An 18,114-nucleotide genomic window follows, 5' to 3' on the forward strand; every position below is an offset into this window, starting at 1 on the left:
GCCCTCTTCCTCCTGTCCGACAGCCAGCCGTGATGGAGTACCAGCTATCTCTGCCTGGGGACAGACAGCAGGCACACAAACACAGATAAGCAAGTCACCAGCAGTGGCAGGCATTTAATCTTTCAGCTATGGGAAGAGATTTGTGGATGCCAAAGCAACAAGGAGAGCAGAGAGATATTCCCTGCTTTCAAAAGATGTGCAGCAGGGAGCCCCAGTTCCTACCCACAACTTTCTGCCCAGCACCGAGGGGGAGCACAGCAGGCTCCCTGGGCTCTCTCCCTGACCTTGAGCAGGAGCAGGAAAAGCAAGCTTAGTACTTCTCTCAACCCAGCAGCCTGTCAGTGCTGCACAGCCCTTCCCTTTGGCTTATGAGGATGTTTGGAGGATCTCCCTGGTAAGCACTCAGGAATCAGCCACTTGAAGGCCAAGCCAAGTGTCTGCAGCATGGGCCAAGGGAGAAGTAGCTTCCCAGCCTTAGGAAGGGAGGTGGTGGGAAGGAGCCATGTGAACAAAGATACAGGGAAATCAACACCTCCAGCCAGGAAAGGGTGTGGTGAGCTCCAAGGCTAAGCGCTCCTCTCTGCTTCCCTCTCTCCTCAGCCATGCCTATCCCTCTCAGCAAGCATTCCAGCACCAAAAAGTAAAGATTGCTTCCCTACACGGCTACTTTTCCTTATCTCTGACAAGCCAAGCATGAGTTTCCACTTACCACAAGGCTGAAGACACATGATCTCACTTTGCTTCCTCCTTCCATAAGAGTTTTGGTGCAAACCCAAACCTACCAGAAGAGTTTTCCCATTCTTCCAACAACCCACTTGCAATGCCTGCCTTAGCCCCTTTTGATTCCCACTCCTCTCTAGTTAATTGCCCTTGGGTTTGTGATTCCTGCCAGGTGCAGCCTGATGATGCCAACTGCAAAATCCTGTTTGCAGACCAGCCCATTAGCCCTTCCATCTTTCATCCCCTTTGGCACCTACGAGGCAGTCACAAGCTGCTCCAGGAGGTGGTGGTATGGCCTATTGCCACACATCTATTCCCTCTGATGGCTTACAAACCCGTTTTATGTCCCTCACACAGCTTATATACTCATTTATATGAAGAGATGTTTCTGGCACATGAGGCATGCCGGCCTCAGGTTTCTCTTTGGTTAATCAAAAGAATATCCACAGAGTTTGCTGTTTCGTAGTGTTCCTCTCATCCTGATGAATTCCTCGGAGACTTCATACTAGACCCAAAATCAGCTTCACTAGTTTATTCTGTTTGAAAAGAGGGTAAGTGTGAGATCTGACAGCAAACAGCTGTGGGGTTCACAGCTGCTTCTGAACACCAGGAATGTGATGTCCCAAATCTCCTTATCTGCCAAGGGGATAAAAATCCCAACATAGCCTGAGCCTTTGAAGCAGATACCAATCCTTGAAGCATGAGAAGGAAGAAATGAAAAGCAAAAGCAACACCTTACCAAGCACAGGTTTCTAACTACCTGTGATTCTGGTTTTCTCCCTTTTCTGTGCTGCCATTGCTGCCAGTGAGGAGCCACAAGATGATGGCCAAATTTAGGTGGCTATTGCTCACACACGCAGCTTCTGTCAAATGTTCAGAGACAAGGCTTTGCAATTAGGTTTGTACCTTTGACTTCCCAGGTCTGTTCAACACCAGTGCCTAAAATAACCTCACAGACAGCTTGATTTTGCAGGAAAGGATCTAGGGCAAAAACAGCAATTCAGCTCCTGAGGTGGCATGGATTCATTACACTTTTCATGGGATCTGCCCCATTTTTCTGACTGCTCAGATATTGCACATGCCAGCTACTAATTACCCTTAAATAGCTCAGTGTTGGCAAGAAAGGGGAAAATAACATCACTAGAAAAATGAGAGTTCTTGCCATGTGTAATTTTCTTTACTGGCTGTGCCCTAGAGGATGAGTGGCTGTACCTGTTACAAGTTACACCTTGGCTTGTTCCCTTTGGTACTGATACCTAGAGGGTGTAGTATAGCACATGGGACTACAGAGTAATTCTCACCTGCAAAATTTTCACCAACCTTATGCACCTGCAGCATCCAGATGGATGGAAAATAGTGCTGTCTTGGAACTGAGACGTGGACTGCTCCCGAGGTAATTCAGACACACCCAGAACTGGAGAACATGTTGGAAGCATTTTATTTCCGGCAGGGGTCTGGTTATAAGGGTCCCAATAGGGGCTGGGTTTGGAGGGTATTGGACAGCACATCTGGGGGCAGGGTTAGGCTTGATGAACCACACGGGGACATCCAGGGTGGGGAAGGAACCTCAGGGGATACAGAGACTGTAAGCAGGGGGCACATGGGCTTTAGGAACACCTGCTGCCCTGTGCCCCCTCAGGAGTGGTGGGATTTGCTGCAGCAGGGCTGGGAAGGGGTGTAGAACTCTCTCAGATGCAGGAAAACTGTCAAGGTACCTTCACAGCATGGAAAAACCTCAGGGAAAAAACACACAGAGAGGGAGAAGGAGCATGGGTGGTGTGAGCCCAGGAGGCTGAGCCCGACAGTGCTCTTTTTTTCAAGCCAGTGTTCTCCATGAGAGGAAAACAGTCTTATTTTTAAAAAGTAATAAAATCAGATGCAGGATACAACACAGCAACAATTGTTTTCTTTACCCTTTCCTGGCCAGAAGATCTTGCTAACTTCAACATCTGCTGGGAGAAAAATGCTGTTACCGTTTGCACTGTCCATAATGACTTAGTCAAGCAAAAATGTTAACGTTATTTTTACTTTTTGAGCAGCAGTTTGCCCGTTCCCACGTTCACAGGATGCTAAGCAGTAAGGTCTGGTCATGGACTGGCCACAAGGTGGGCACTTAGGAATTTCTTCACCAGTCTTGAACGTTGTTACAACCCTTGAGCAAAATATTTCTGCTTGTATAGAAACAGAGGTATTTAAAGAAATCTCAAGGGCTCCATGCAATTGCAGAGATCATTCTACACATTGTAACTTAGAGCCTCATGACACAAGGTATAAAAATATGTTTTGTTTTGTCTTCTAGGACATCTGCATTCACAGGAGTTATATTTTGGTACACTTGTGCCAGCAGGAACCATATTATGCTCAACAGTGTCTGCTGACATGCAAAATCCCTGCCCAAGAGGTATCAGTCTGTCACCAGGTCAATGGCAGGCATCTGAGCCCATGTGGCTGCCCTGCTATTCTGCCCCCATGCCAGTGGGACTCACACCACCCTGCCCTGAGGGATTTGGCACAGGATGGGGGACCTCAGAGGTGATGGGTTCAGAGGAGAGGAGAAGTTCCCAAAGCATGTAATGGTCCTCCTGTTAGCTCCCTTGTTGGCCATGCTGCATGCTGAGGTTCAATAAGAGCACAGCCCTCCCAAAAGGGACTGCACAGGCATGATATTAGGGTTGAAAAGTCTGTTTGACGATGCAGAAAGAAAACATCCTCCTCTGTTACATCTCATGGCTTGTGTGTTCCTCTCTGGTCAAAGGCAGCTGTAAACCATGCAGAATGCTGGAGACCTTCAGCTGCATTAGCTTCTCAGCAAGGCTGAGTTACCTGGAGGGAAAACCTCACAGTGTAATTCTGACATATCCAGAGCCCAGACAAGGTTAACTCAGAGCTGATTCTGGTGTGAGATGCCTCGCACAGCTTGATGTCTGGTGAGCAGTCCTGCCCTGGGCAATGCAGGACTCAGAGAGGTACATTAACTTATGCTGAGTTTGAAGCAGGTGAATTGCTTTTGGGGCAACCAGGTAGCTCTCTGGGTACAGCAGCCTGGATGATCCTTCAGAAGCTATCAGCCCTTTGAAAGAAGGATAGTTCTTCAGGAGCTATCAGCTCTTTGGCAGAGGGACTAACTGCATGCCAGGATGATGCACAACTGTGCCACCAGAGTCAGAAACATCCCATAATGAAAACAGTAACAGCGAGCTCCAAAACTTTATACCTCTGTGGACTGGCTTCTCCTCACATACCATTTTTACTAGTAATTGTTGACTGATTTCTAGTTGCTCTCATTAACATGAGGAATGGAACAAATAAGTTCTACAAACACAGCTTTGATGCAAAAAAATGCACCAGAAAGAGCAGAAGCTCAGCATCCTTTTATGTATGTTGGTACTGGTTGCACTACATAACTATCCCGGTGTGACCTAAATATTTATACCACAGGTAGCAGTACTTGAGGTGCAAGGATTGAAGCAAAAGAGATTTTTTGTTGTAATTTTGTACAAACAAATATTGAGCCAGCAGTCAATAAGGCAAAAATCTGTTTTTCTGAGGTCTAAGTACAGCACAAAAAGCTGAGCTCAGCCCTTTCCTCTCCCTTGGCCAGACCAAAACCTCTCATCCACGCCTCTTGCTGTCTGCTTTTGGAGCTGTTTGCAGCAGTCCCAGGCCATACTGTCGGCTCTGGGGCAGGAACACAGTGCAAGCAGTGATGTAGCCAAGCCAGTTCACAGAGCTTCAGCCTGGAGTGTACAGGAGGGGGAGCATTTGCTACAATAGCTGCTTCCTCCCTGGGAAATCAGGGCTTTCTTTGCTGTCTTCTTCAAGCCCATCAGCCCCCAGGATGCTCCAGCTGCATCTAATTGCACAAGGCTTTTTCTTGGCTCAGAGGAGGGCTTACTGAGACTGAAACTTCCCACCTCAGCCAAGCTTGCAGAATACCTCCCAAAAGCAACCTGCTGCCTCAGGCAGATAGAGAATTACCAGGAGTGCAGAACTCCACAAGATTACTCCTTACTATTGCAGCCAGGTTTGTAGCTGCCACATGAGTTTTGCCACAGCAGAGTGGGCACTCCTTCTTCTGGTTATGTTACTGTAAGGGCTTCAGAGGGGTTTGCCATAAGTGAGGATTTACCTGTAAGCTTCGGGAACATGCCTATAATGTGACTGCCCATTCCTATTTTAAAAGACATATTGAGCAAAGTCCCTATAGACTTCTGCACACATATCTGTCTATTCACCAAAACATGTAATAGTATTTTCCAGAGGTGCTCTGGCAGTGAGAAGGGATGCCTGATCTAAGCAATTTCCCTTGTAAAAATGCCCACATTGGTTTAGTTATGTTTAGCCATCTCAAACTTTCCAGTTCCTCTGAAAAGTCCAGCTCAGACCTTTGCTGAAGTCACTGTGGTTATGACTCAAACACTAAACGTGTCAGGAAATCATGCATATCCAGCAAAATGGCTTTCTGCATCTGGCCTGCTTATTGCTAGGTGGGATTGTTTTAAGTAACCACAGTTTCAGAATGGGAACTTTTGGAAATGGCTTCTTTCTGGTCTGCTTTGGAAATAAGAACTCTGAGTGCATTTATTTGATGGCCCAAACAGAAAAGGAACATAGGGTGGGTAAATGTCCTGCACTTCTGCATGCATGTGGGATTCCCTCCACTCAGCCTCCACAAAGATATCAGCTCCTAGCCAAGTCCTTGCTGTTAAATGGGTCTGTTCTCTCTTCAGAGGAGATAAGGATGGACTGAGGGCATTATTCAGTGGCCAGCATGGAATCATAAAATAGTTCAGGTTGGAAGGGACAGTCAAAGGTCTCCAGTCCAATCCTCCTGCAATGAGCAGGGACATCTTCAACTGGATCAGTTTTCTCAGAGCCCTGTCCAGCCTGACCTGGAATGTACCAGCCCCTGTGCAACAGCAAATCCTTCATCATGCACTGCACATGCTGCTGGCCTGGCCTTCTGATGTCATACCTGATGGTACATGCCTGGCAACTGCGATTTCATGGCACATTGAATTCCCATCCTTCCAACTGGCCTTTAGGAATAGCTTCTGAAGTGGAAAAATAGTTTGGTTTGAACCCACAGCTGGGCAAGTCGACTTGGTGGTTACATTACTTGTTCTTAGCATCAGAGCAAAGCACCCCCACAGCACATATAGATAATATGACATATGTAATTTAATTTCCTGTAGTGACTTCAGAATACTGACAAGATGGACACATGAGAAAGATCTTCCATCTTCAGCTGATTACTATTCCTTTTTATAACCAACTTGAAAAATGGAACATATACTCAAAAAATAAAAATAGCATTTGGGTTGATATATAGGAGGACAGGGCTTTTGTGGTCCTTTGGCTTCTTTGAACAGCTGGAAAGGAAATGTGAGCTCTGCAGGGAGGACAGGATCCTTGACCAGCTCAAAAAAAACAGTATAAACCAGGAACAACTGTTTGTGAAAACCAGTGATGCAGCACCTGGAGGAAGGAGTTGACACTAGCCTGAGACACAGCATGGGATGAGAGGGTTGCTTTGCTCTGGAGTGGATGTTGTGGCCCAGCCCAGCTGCTCTCTGCTCAATTTGACAGCCACCTTATGCCAACTAAAACTGACTAAAAGCTTTTAAAATCTGATTATAGAAGGTCTTTGAAGGATCTCTGGTCTCCTTCTCTGTACATCTCCAAAATATCATTTTGATAAAAATAGATGGACAGGAATTCTAAGTTCAAGAAACAGAAAAGCTGTTTCTTCTGGAAGATGCATTTAAAATTCCCCATCCACACCACACAAGGTCAGAAAGCCCACCTAGTAATAGCTCAATGCACTATCACAAAAAAAAAAAGGTATTTATAGCCAGCCAAGGTGGTTCACAGTTAGTGCCAGTAGAAGTCACTCCTTTGTTCCACTCTGTGCGGTTTGGATTTTAATGTAACTAACAACCTGCAGAAAACTGGTTTGAGTCCCCAGATTTTCCCCTCATGCCAGAAAGCTAATATTTGAACTCTCTTCATCCACACAGCCCTATGCTGAGAACTCAAGTGAAGAGGTTGAAAGGGTAAAACCTCTAAAATATCCATCCACAGCAGAGTTCTCTTCCTACATGTGTGTGGGCATGCCAGGGACACCCATGAGCAGAGGGGATCTACCAGACATCCATGTCGTCTCCCAGAGGTGCTGCTGCACAATATTCCACCCCATCACAATGCCTGGGAGGGGCATGGAACCCATAGAGGCATCCATGGAACCAGTGGTTGTCATAGGCAATGGTCAACAGCTGCCATGCACCAGATGTCACAGTTTTCAAATGCTGGAGCAAGACATGGGCTCTGATCAAGCCCATCTGGATCACAAATCATGTCAAAAACTGATGGAGGAGAAAGGATACTCAATGAGCTGGGCTACAGGCTGGGTCAGACATTAGGGGAGGGCAGCTTCTCCAAGGTGAAAGCAGCCACCTCCAGCAAACACAAGGGCCCCTTAGCTGTCAAGGTGGTGGATCGACAGCGAGCGTCCCGAGCTGTCCTGTACAAGTTCCTGCCTCGGGAGCTCTCCATTGTGCGCAAGATCCAGCACCCTAACATTGTGCACGTCTTCGAGCTCATCGAGGTCTGCAATAGGAAGCTCTACATCGTGATGGAAGCCATGGACACTACTCTGCTGCAGCTGGTGGAGCATCTGGGAAAGCTGCCCTGCATCCCCAAGGCCCGAGACATCTTTGTGCAGGTTGTGAGGGCTGTGCGCTACCTGCACGACCGCAACTTGGTGCACCGGGATCTCAAGTGTGAGAATGTGCTGCTCACCGCCGACGGACGCCGCGCCAAGATTAGTGACTTTGGTTTTAGCAGGGAAGTCAATGGCTACCCAGACCTGAGCACTACGTTCTGTGGGACAGCAGCCTTTGCTTCCCCTGAAGTGCTGATGGGCATCCCCTATGACGCCAAGAAGTACGACATATGGAGCTTGGGGGTGATACTCTACATGATGGTGGTTGGCCAGGTTCCCTTTGATGATACCAACATCCACAGCATGCCCCAGCTGCAGAAGAAAGGTGTGCTGTACCCAGAGGAGTTGCCCCCATTGCCAGGGCCCTGCCGGGCCCTCATTGCCCAGCTGCTCCAATTCAGCCCAGCTTCCCGACCTGGTGCAGGGCAGGTGGCCAAGAACCGCTGGCTGAACGGGGGCATCTGAAGGAGAAAGCCCTCCATGAAGATTCTGGAAGAGCAATAACACTTTGGTGCAATAAATGCTGTTGTGAAGAAGCATTTCTGTGGTTTATTGATTATTTTGAAGCATGGGGTGCCTGTATGTGGAGCTGATTGAACTTCAAGCACTAGCAAGGCCATGTGCACTCAGAAGGTGGTTAGATGCCTTCCCAAAATAGGTGTGAGAGCCTGTTGCAGAACAGACATGCTGAGCTGGTGGGCAGAGCAAACCACATGGGCCTGGATCCTCTGTGAGGCCGGTCCGGGCTCTCCCATGGAGCCAGCGTTGTCAGGGCAGGTGGCAAGGTGTAACAGCTCAGCCCATTATGGTGCCTGCCCCTGAATGCATGTAATGAATACCAAGACTCTGGCAGAGCCACACCTCTCTGCTGCTCCCCACCCTCTGCTGCTGTGTACGTAAGGAGGAGAGCTCTGCCTTGTCCACTACCAAACTGTATTTCAACTGGCAGGAGGGGAGAAGTAGTGGTTCCTCAAATCACTATGGCAGAGAAAATGTCACATTTTTTGTATACTACTGTTTCAATCTCACAGTGATATTCAGAGCCCCAATTCACACTAGGATCTTTGCAGGCAACTGGCCAGCATTACCCAGTCTAGAGTTTTGGTGTGGGTTTGAGATCCATACTTTACATTGAACATCATTCAGATATTGATTCTTACCAACATTTGAAATGTCTGACAAAAGATATCTGATGAGAAATGTCCCTGTCCATGGAGAACCTGAAATGGGAAAGTGACAAAGATATAAAGGGCAATCGCCTTCCTAACATCTGCTGTTCAGCTTCAACATCAAATTTTAACAATTACTCTTAATGCAACTCCCAAAATCTACTATAGGTCCCTGTTGGTGAGTCCCATTTTCAAAGGGTTAATTAAAGGTATGAGCTGGCATCTGAAATGTGCTTTCATGAAACACTTCAAACCTCCTTTAAACAATCTTCAGTCTAGATTCCACTGGAACTGAAATCAAACGGGAAATGTCCAGTTGGGTGGTTTGATGGTGTTTGTGTCACTGGTGCCTTGTGACCTGACACAGCACAATCCTGGTAGTAGAGCCCACAGCCAGGCCATGTCTGACATGAAGGAAACAGTGCATATGGTTCTGCTGGAAGAGTCGGAAACACCTTTTGCAAAGCAGACTTCTTGGGCCTATCCAAAGCAGCAGTTTAAGTAGAACAAGATGTGGCAGCAAAGCCAGCCCAAGGCTTTTCAAAAGCACATGGGCTACAGGAAATTTTGCTACCCTTAGAGTGAAGATTTGTTTTGTTCTTCTCCTTGCAGCTGCAAAATAAAACTTCACTGCAGCAGCAAAGACCAAATAGAGAGAGTAATGGGATACAAATGGCATCTTGGGGCCATACATGGCTGGATGGGGAAACAGGCTTGGGAAGGATCAGGAAGATGCTGGGGATGGAAAAGAAGGGGAAAAGTCATAAGGATGTGGGAAGCAAGGATTTCAGGATAGTAAAATTTTCAGCTAGGCTCAACTCTCCTATTTGCCTTCCAGACACTCTGTCAGTTTCATCCCTCTCCAAAGCCACCAACTTCCTGTGTGAGAGCTTGCCAATCCATGCCCCAAAGCATCCAAGCACCTGTCCATCTCCATCTATTGCCTCCTTCCAGCCCTTGATTGCCTTAGGTACCTCCTTACAACCTGGGAAGCACAAACCTGGTGCTACTGTGTTGCTTCTTCCTTTCTTTCTTTTAATTTTCTTTCATTAAAGACAAAGCTAATACAAAAGGAGTCATTCTAAAACCCAGACCATATTAATCTCCCCCCAGCACCCACATTCTCCTAAACAATTGCATCTGTTGAGGACACCAGCTGGGACAGATGACTAATGTTTTGCAAGGACATACCCCCTTGGGTGGCTTGGGAAAGCAGCTGGGGTTCAAGTGGGTGAGTGGTTTGAATGAGCCACGGGAGGTTTGCCAGGCTGCCCCGTGGCCCTCGCTCTCTCAGGCAGATAGATGGTAATCTCACAGGGCCAGCACTAAGAACCTCAGAGCAGTCTCGGGGCTGTGAAAATAGGCCGTTACAAGTCTAATTATGCAAATTCAAAATAAAAATCACAATTAAAGACTCTGAACCAATTCTTATCTAATTTGCACCAGTGAGATATCAGTTGTGAAGTAGGGCAGGACCAGAGGCGTTGAGCAGGGTGAGGCTGACGGCTGAGCTGCCAGCAGTGGGGCTGCATGTGCACTCTACCAGCATCCCTCCCCTCCGGAGACACTACCGAGGGCTCTGCATTTACTAAGCCTGCTGCTTCCCCAGGTTTATTTCCTACTCAGGAGGGTAGAAGTGCTTTTTAACCTTCCTGGGAGGTGCACAGTCGATGGAAGTGCCCCTTCCCAGTCTCCTGGGAGATGAGCTCCACCATCCCATCCATGAAGCACAGTGCATTTATGGGAGAGCCCTTGAACTTTGAACAAGTATGTGTCAGAGGCATAAACAGTCACCCTGGGTTATCAATATCCCGATCAGTCCCACCAGACTCATTCTGCAGTGTGACTCTGTCCTCCCCAGGCTGTTTGTACTAGTGCAGTACCATCTGGCAATGAAGGGTCCTGTCAGATACCAGCACCCAACAAATAACTTTCAGTGGAGGACCTGATCACCATTCAAGATACATAATGACTGTATTTTGCCTAATCCTACTCCAAGGATAAGATGAACATTCAAGGTCTGTATGAGGCAGCTGTGTGGTGTGCCACCATTTCACTCCTGTCAGCTCATCACAGGGTGTGAGCACTGCCCCATCCACAGCCCTCTTGTTGACTATGCCCTGTGTCACCAACAGGCTCCCTGTATTCCAGATTTTTCAATGTGTGTCTTGAAATAAGTTAGAGGGACTCCTAAAAGAACTTTCAGCAGAATAGAGTGGTATGTATTTTCTGGGATATTTTACAAGCATCTTGAAGCAATTTTACCCCATTTAATTTCAGAAGTGTTAATAAATTCAAAGACATCTTCTGGGCCTTTAGTATAGCTTTCCTCCCACTGCTCTTTTGTCCAAATTCTGCATCACTTTGCCTGAGATACAGCCTTGATTTCAGGAAAATGAAAGGAAAGGAGGTAATTCACTGCATGCTGACATTAAAGCTCCCTTTTCAGCTGAGCAAAATTTGCTTTCAAGATTTTAGGTCATAGCTGATGCGTCTGATAAGCTTTAGGACTCAGCTATTTAAAAGTCTGCACATTACAAAACTCTGGAGATAAGTATATTCATGAATTGTGGGAAAACACTGCTGGGTAATCAAACACCTCAGGTATTCCTGCACTAACTCTGGGGCGGGCTCTCCCAGGGCTCTCCATCAGTGCCTCCAGCCGAGCAGAGCCTGCCGGGCTGGCAGCAAATGCCCTGCTTCAATTACCCTGGGACCAGCCAGCGCTGGCAGGTTGGGTGGGAGGCACACCTGAGTGACCTGCCTCGCCGGCGAGCACAGCTTTCAACAGGCAATTTAGCAAATAAATACACCACGCCCTGCTTGAATACATTACCCTTTCCATAATTGCAGCCTTTGGTGCCAGCAGCCTTTTATCCAGTGACCTAGAGTCCTCCTCTCTCTTTCCAGACCATACTGCACCAAGTTATGAGTCTCCATGATTTTGTCTGCACCTCAACCCTTCTCCAGACTAAGAACTCATCTTCACTTTTCATCATCCCTCACTCTGCAAGTCTCTACACTTACTTGTCTGCTGGAGGAGATATGGGGGGAGAATGAGAGCAAACATTTTCCTGTCTAAGCCCTTTGATTATGTTAAGCACAATTTTAAAAAAAGCTAATAAGAGGTTCTCACCAAAGGACAGGATTCAGAGGCTCTTTGCACTCATAATTTTCCTTGCAGACAAGAAGCTTTCTGTGAATATTTTCATTTTCACAGCACCTAGCAAGCATTAATCTTCCCACTCACACCAAGAGGTAAATATTATTCTCTCCATGTTGCAGTGAGCAGGCTAAGGAGCTTTCCTCACCCAAGGGGATTTCATTTTACATTACGGTTCAAAACTTCCCTGGCCCCTCATCTTCTGGGCAGATCCTGACTGTCTTGAAGTGATAATAAATTCAACAGTATTTGATGGCCTGGAAATACATGTGAATTTCCTTTCCCAAAACTGCTTCCAAATCAATTTCGTTTTATCTCATAAATGAATGAAGGAAAATAGACTGCAAACACAGATGGCAGAGCTTCTTTTCTATGCTTTGAATAAGGAATCCAAATTTCTTAACTACGTTTCACAGCCCTTTTCAACAGTCAAGGAGGCACTCACACCACAGAATTGTAAGGCAAGCTCAGGCTGCCCAGAGAAGCTGTGGCATCTCCATCCTTGGAGGTTTCCAAGGGGGGAAAGTTGCAGGCAGCCTGGTCTGTTCTCAGCACAGACCCTGCCTTGATCAGGATGTTGGGCTGGAGACCCCTGACATCCCCTCCCACACAAATTGTCCTGTGATCCCACAAACACAATTTTTTGTGCTACAAGGTGACAATGTTCTTTCTCTCACAGATACAGACTTCTCCATGATTCTGACTGCAGGGGTGATAAATAACTTCCTTGAAAAATTTTCTAGACAACAACAAATCTGCATCTGCTGATTATGTTTTGGTTATTACTGGCTGTTCTTCTAGGACATGACATAAGGACCTAAAAAAAAGGAGCACAGGAGCGAGCATGGTTGTTAGATGTTTCTCTTTGAAGTTAAAGAACTACACAAGGGTAGGGTGTCTGTGCTCCTTCATTCCTTCTCACATTACCATCAGCCACAGCAGCAACCACCAGATTCCTTGAAAGACATTTTTGGTGTTATTTCTTCCTCTCAGTTGACAGATGATCATTATATTCAGGTAGCACCTAAATGTCACAGGAGGCCTGTTGGGACAGGTCCTGTGTACAGATATTGTTATGGATCATCTCTGCCTCAGAAGGTCTCACCTCATAAATGAGAGACAGTTTGGTCACAGGAGAGGACCATCTAGTGGACTATGCAATCTGTAGGTGACTTCAAAGAGCAGACAGTAGGACACCATGGGGATGTTTGCTTCATGCGTTACCCAGTGCCAGAGAAGCCTTTCTGGGCACCACAGTTCAGCGTGTTTTACAATACATTCTTAATTTTTAAAAAATACAGAAAACTAATTAAATGCCTCTTAGCAATGTAACATCCACAGTGTGCCAAGGTCAATAGCCACAGCATCATCAGAGTCACTATGGCAGCCAGCAGGGTCACAGATCAATTTGCACCCTCAAGGAGTGTATTTACAGAGAGGTCGTATCGCACCAGATGCTGAGAGCTCTCAAGTCCTACTAAACTATTCCAAAGTAAATAGCAGCCGAGAGAACTGGGCACCTCCAAGACCTTAAGATCCCTGACCATTCCTCCTCTACATGGTCACTTCACTTATTCTCCACGTACTGTACTGACCCACTGGAATTGTAAATGGCAGCAGCATTTTTTCATAATACTCTGTACAGCACTCCCATGTCATTGTGTTCTTCAGAGACATTTAACATTTCCATTAAAACTTTAATTGAAAATACATCTGCAGCATTTACTGCAGCTGACTGGGCTATAGCGTTAACTCAGACATCAGCATCCCTCACCCAAAGGGTGGAGTTCCACCACCAGCACATGGAAGGACATGGCAGATGGAGGCAAAAGGGAGTTTGCAAAGAGGAAAGGCAGGATTTGCACAGCACATGGGCTGCTACCTCCTCCTGGCAGAGCAACAACCAGCCCAGGGGACACCAACAGACCAGACAGCACTGTCATTAATTACAAGAAAAAAACCCCCAAAATACACATTGTCTCAAAAAATAATGATAATCCTTGGCTCCTTGTTTGCATGTTCATTAGCATGTTAATAAGATACCCATTATGGAAGATCTAAAACATGCAGTCATGCACATATGTACCCAGTCATTTATTATAACAACAGCTTCCTCGCCATTTGACATATTTCTCCCTGTCCAGAAAATGGTTCAAACTGCGCCATCCAGGGCAAGCTATAATTGATGAATAAATCTTGAGGAAAGCAATTTTGCCTTCTGTGCATTACACAGCCAATTATCTTTTTCAATAGTGAGAGCTCTATTTATTTACTAGGAATAGAGCCAGGGAATTGCTGGAGGAAGGACCCATGGGAGGGTTGGACCTACTAACTGAAGTCAGGGAATTGTTGGAGGAAGGACCCATGGGAGGATTAGACCTACTAGTAACCTTCACATAAAACACACCAGCTTTCAAATAAATACATTCTTATAAATAGGGGAAGAAATGTCAAAAACAAGTCCCCACAAACAAATCTACAAACCACTGTGTCAGAGTGGAAGGAAACTACTACTAGTGAAGGGAGCACCATCATGCAGCAGGATGTCCCAGGCCAAGACAGACCTCCCAAGCCCAAGAAGGAAGGATGGGGAATGATGTGGCAGCTGGCAGGACAGCAGTGGTGGCACAGCAGGAGGCAGGGCTCAGCCAGCCTGGGTAAGCAGGACAGTAATTTAGGTCCATCTTGAGCTGATCATGCAATAGTTTCTGACTCAGCAGCACGGATGACTATGAAGATGTGAGTGGAAGACATTACCCAGGGCAGGCAACTATTTAGGACAGTCCCTGGAGAAAATTCATAGTGGTGGTTGTAGCCTTTCCTGCAGCCACAATCTATTTCATTTCATCATCATGGCAGAAAAAGCAATACCAGTTTTTTGTCTTTTGTTAGACTATTTCAGGCAGCGCCTGGTAGGAGACACTCATGGAGAGAACTGTGCTGGTGGTTTTGGGACAGAACACCAGTCTGTCAGCAGATTAACAAATGCTATTCTCAACACATCATGCAGGATCTAAACTTCAGACCAACAGCTCAGCACAAATTTAACTTCATTATGAAACTGGAGCTTTTCATATTTTGGCTATAACTCCTGAAACTGTTGTGTTTTTATTGCACCCTCCTCCATTTCTTTGGTTTTACTCTACCCCTAAATTTGCTGCACGCCTCAGATTTTTCCATGGAGAAGGACTAGCCACACCCCACATGCTTTGCTAACAAAACTCCACAGCCCCACAGCAGTCAGGGAGGACACAAAAATTGGCATCAGCTGGTGACCTTCCTGACAGCAGGGGAGCAGCAGAAGTTTACGGTAAGCAGGTTGGTGGGTGTGTGGAGTTCCCTACTGTGCAAAAAGCATCAGAGGAGACTTTGGTGCATAGGATCAATGTATGGACTTTAACCAAGTCCATACATTAAAAGGCTGACTATCTCAGTTATGAAGTTCAAATATTGCCAGTTTCCAGAATAAATGGTCAGACGGAACAAATTACTATATTGAACTGTGGTTGAAATCATCACCCACAAAAAGTTTGCCACAATGTATTGCTTAGGTTGACCCTGTGGTTGCAAGATCTTCCCTTAAATCGTTGCCAAGAAAATATGAAGTAACTATGCATATCTGCAATTTATGCCAGGACAGGACCTATAGCTAATTCCAATACCAGAGAAATACAAAAACCAGCACATAGCTGGTTTGCCAACAAGCAAAGCACACACAATCCCACTGTGGACACAACAAACACTTCCATAGCTTGTCATTACCCATGGCTTTTATCATCTCTACCACTAGATTCGCAATTCATTACTACAGCATAAGCAGCCTGGATCAAATTTTCTCACCACCAAAAACCCCACCTACACTCATTAAATTATGAAGTTCCCAAGAGGGACCTGACCTCACAGAGCACTCCTGGGACACTCACTGGCCTCAAGCCTTCTTCTTCAGGGACAACACAGAGAGCACCAAACCCTGGCACAGTGGCTGCCCCCCTGGTTGTCCAGGCACAGAGGAAGGAAGGTCAGGATTGTGCCTTGTGGTGCCACAAGTGGACAACATGGGAAAGGAATCAAGAATGCCATAGGTTCAGCATGGTCAGAAGACTGCCGCTGGTCAGGATGGTCTGTTGTGGTGAAGGTCTCAGAGTTTGGTGTCTTGTGATCTAGCTTTCCCCACAATAGCAAAAATGTTCTACAAAGACAAACTTGCAACAACCAGCAACACCACAACACCAGGGAGAAGTGTGAGATTCACAGAATGCAGGACACTGCTTTTCATGTCAGAGGCTGGTGATCAGTTCAGCTATTCCTGGGGCGGGGGAGGCTGGAATTGTGGTTGCTTGGAGCTGGTAGGAGAAGGAAGGGTCATAACAAAAAAGCTCAGAGACCAATGGAAGACTGAAGAACATACACAAAAAAAAGAGCACATTGTGTCCAAAAAAAGTTCAACAACTTTCCCAGCTCATTGGATTGTGGGAACTTTGCTTTTCCAGGGAATAACTATGCTATTTTCAGCATTTTTATTATTCAATTTGTCACAGGCTGTCTCAGGAGATTATCAACAATCAGTTTCAAGCAGCATCTGACCACAAACACTTCTCCACATGTGATTTAGAACATCTGGAGAGAAAGAGTCGACTTTCAAAGCATGCCAGCACTGCGCTGCCTCCCTGCATTTCTTCTTTCTTCCATTTTCACACCCATTGTTAGACTGTGTGTAGAAAGTGGGCTTGAGAAGCCAAGTTCAGAGGCCCTGGCAGTGCATCATCACTTTGTGTTTGCTGTAAGCACGTGGGGAGAGCGGGCACCGCCTGCTTTGAAGAGGAGCAGGGTCAGGGATTGCTGGTGGCACATTCCCTGCATTGCTGAGCTGCAGTGATTTAAACCTCACATTCCCTGAGGCTGGGAGATGTGATCCTTGGCCTGGAGGCAGGCCAGCCCAAGGACTCGTGCCAGAGCTTGCACACTGCATGGATATTGCATCCGCAGACCCCAAAAGGAGGCGCGTGCTTTGCTCCATGCCAGCTGTATGCACCAGCACTCTGATCAGAGCAATAATTTCTTCAGCAGCCCACAGAAACCTTTACACCAGAGCTATCTGGCAGGTAAATTGTAAATTCACAAAGCACTTCTTCAGTGAGCCTGAGGATGGAATGGGAACATATGAAAAGGGAACCCAGGCAAATAGCAAAGGAAATGACATTATGATCCCAGCTGGAAGCTCTCTAATGAACTGCTTGGTGTCTGCACAGAAACTTGCATGAGAATGAGGAGAGGTTTTGTGTCCCTGCAGAGCTGAGAATTTTACCATCAGCTGGGAGGGAGAAGGTTTCATATAGTCATTAATTCTGTGTTCATCTTTAATTTCTCTGAGTGACCCACATGGATGTGGTGCAATGACACAGTAGGCTGCATTCACACTGCCTGCTGCCTTGCACGTCTGGCTTCCCTGCGTGGCTGCCAAGAGCTGGGCCCATTAGCACATATACTGTGGTGCTCCCAGCACTCCCTAGCCCAGGCCCTTACAAACCCTGGTCCAGTTTGTAACAACAAAGTGAACATCAGGGTAGAGAGAAACTTTGAACCACACTTTGAGAAGAGATGGTGACATTGCAGCAGGATCTGTATCTACTGCTTGTTCTCCTTTATATGTTTTCAAAGAACAGCTGGAAAAATTCAGGGATATTTTTCTGTCTTAAGTTAGGAAATCTGGGACTTTGATACACGGTGTCTTTTAAGAGAGCTTATGAAGTCCCTGAAACCTGCTATAGCCACAGAAAGCAAAGCTGCCTACCGAGCACACGCCTGTGCATCACACCTGAGCCACAGCCATAGATCCACATGTCCTCTCACCCCATCCCATGCGGCTGCACAGGGACCTGTGTCTCCTGAGGGAGTTCCTGTCTCAAGGGGACTTCTCTGCCCTTCCAGCCCATAGCCCTACCTCACTGCAGGGACTGGGTGGCACAGCTGGAGCCATGGGCAGGAAGGACCAGACCACACTGTTGCAGTGGCAGGGAATGTGCCTGTTCAGCTCATGCTGAAATGTGAAACCACAGCCTCAGTTTTACTTTTCCAGCCATTTTTAGGAGAGAAATAACTATAAATACAGGTCTCATTTCTAGTTGCTAGGATCCATTTTGTTTGGGTTTTTTTCAATACTGAGAATGGCTTTTATCTCTATTAGTAGAAAGTTTATTCTAAAGACAACAAAAATGTGCAAAATGTTTTTTCATAAGAAGAAAACCCGCATCCTTAAAGCCACAGGGACCTATATGTCATATTGCAAGTGCAACAATCCCCCAAAAAAGAACAAAGGAACTCCACCTGCATTATGGTTT

General features: G+C 46.4%; 1 protein-coding gene across 1 annotated transcript; it reads left to right on the forward strand.

Annotated features, from left to right (window-relative positions):
• The first annotated feature begins 7,000 nt into the window (after positions 1–7,000).
• Positions 7,001–7,909, forward strand: TSSK6 (testis specific serine kinase 6). Its single transcript, XM_071562497.1, is given in 1 exon segment — positions 7,001–7,909. A coding segment is annotated over 1 exon segment (909 nt).
• The last annotated feature ends 10,205 nt before the right edge of the window (positions 7,910–18,114 follow it).

Source organism: Pithys albifrons, chromosome 8 (assembly GCF_047495875.1).
Source record: "Pithys albifrons albifrons isolate INPA30051 chromosome 8, PitAlb_v1, whole genome shotgun sequence".
Taxonomy (NCBI): Eukaryota; Metazoa; Chordata; class Aves; order Passeriformes; family Thamnophilidae; genus Pithys; species Pithys albifrons.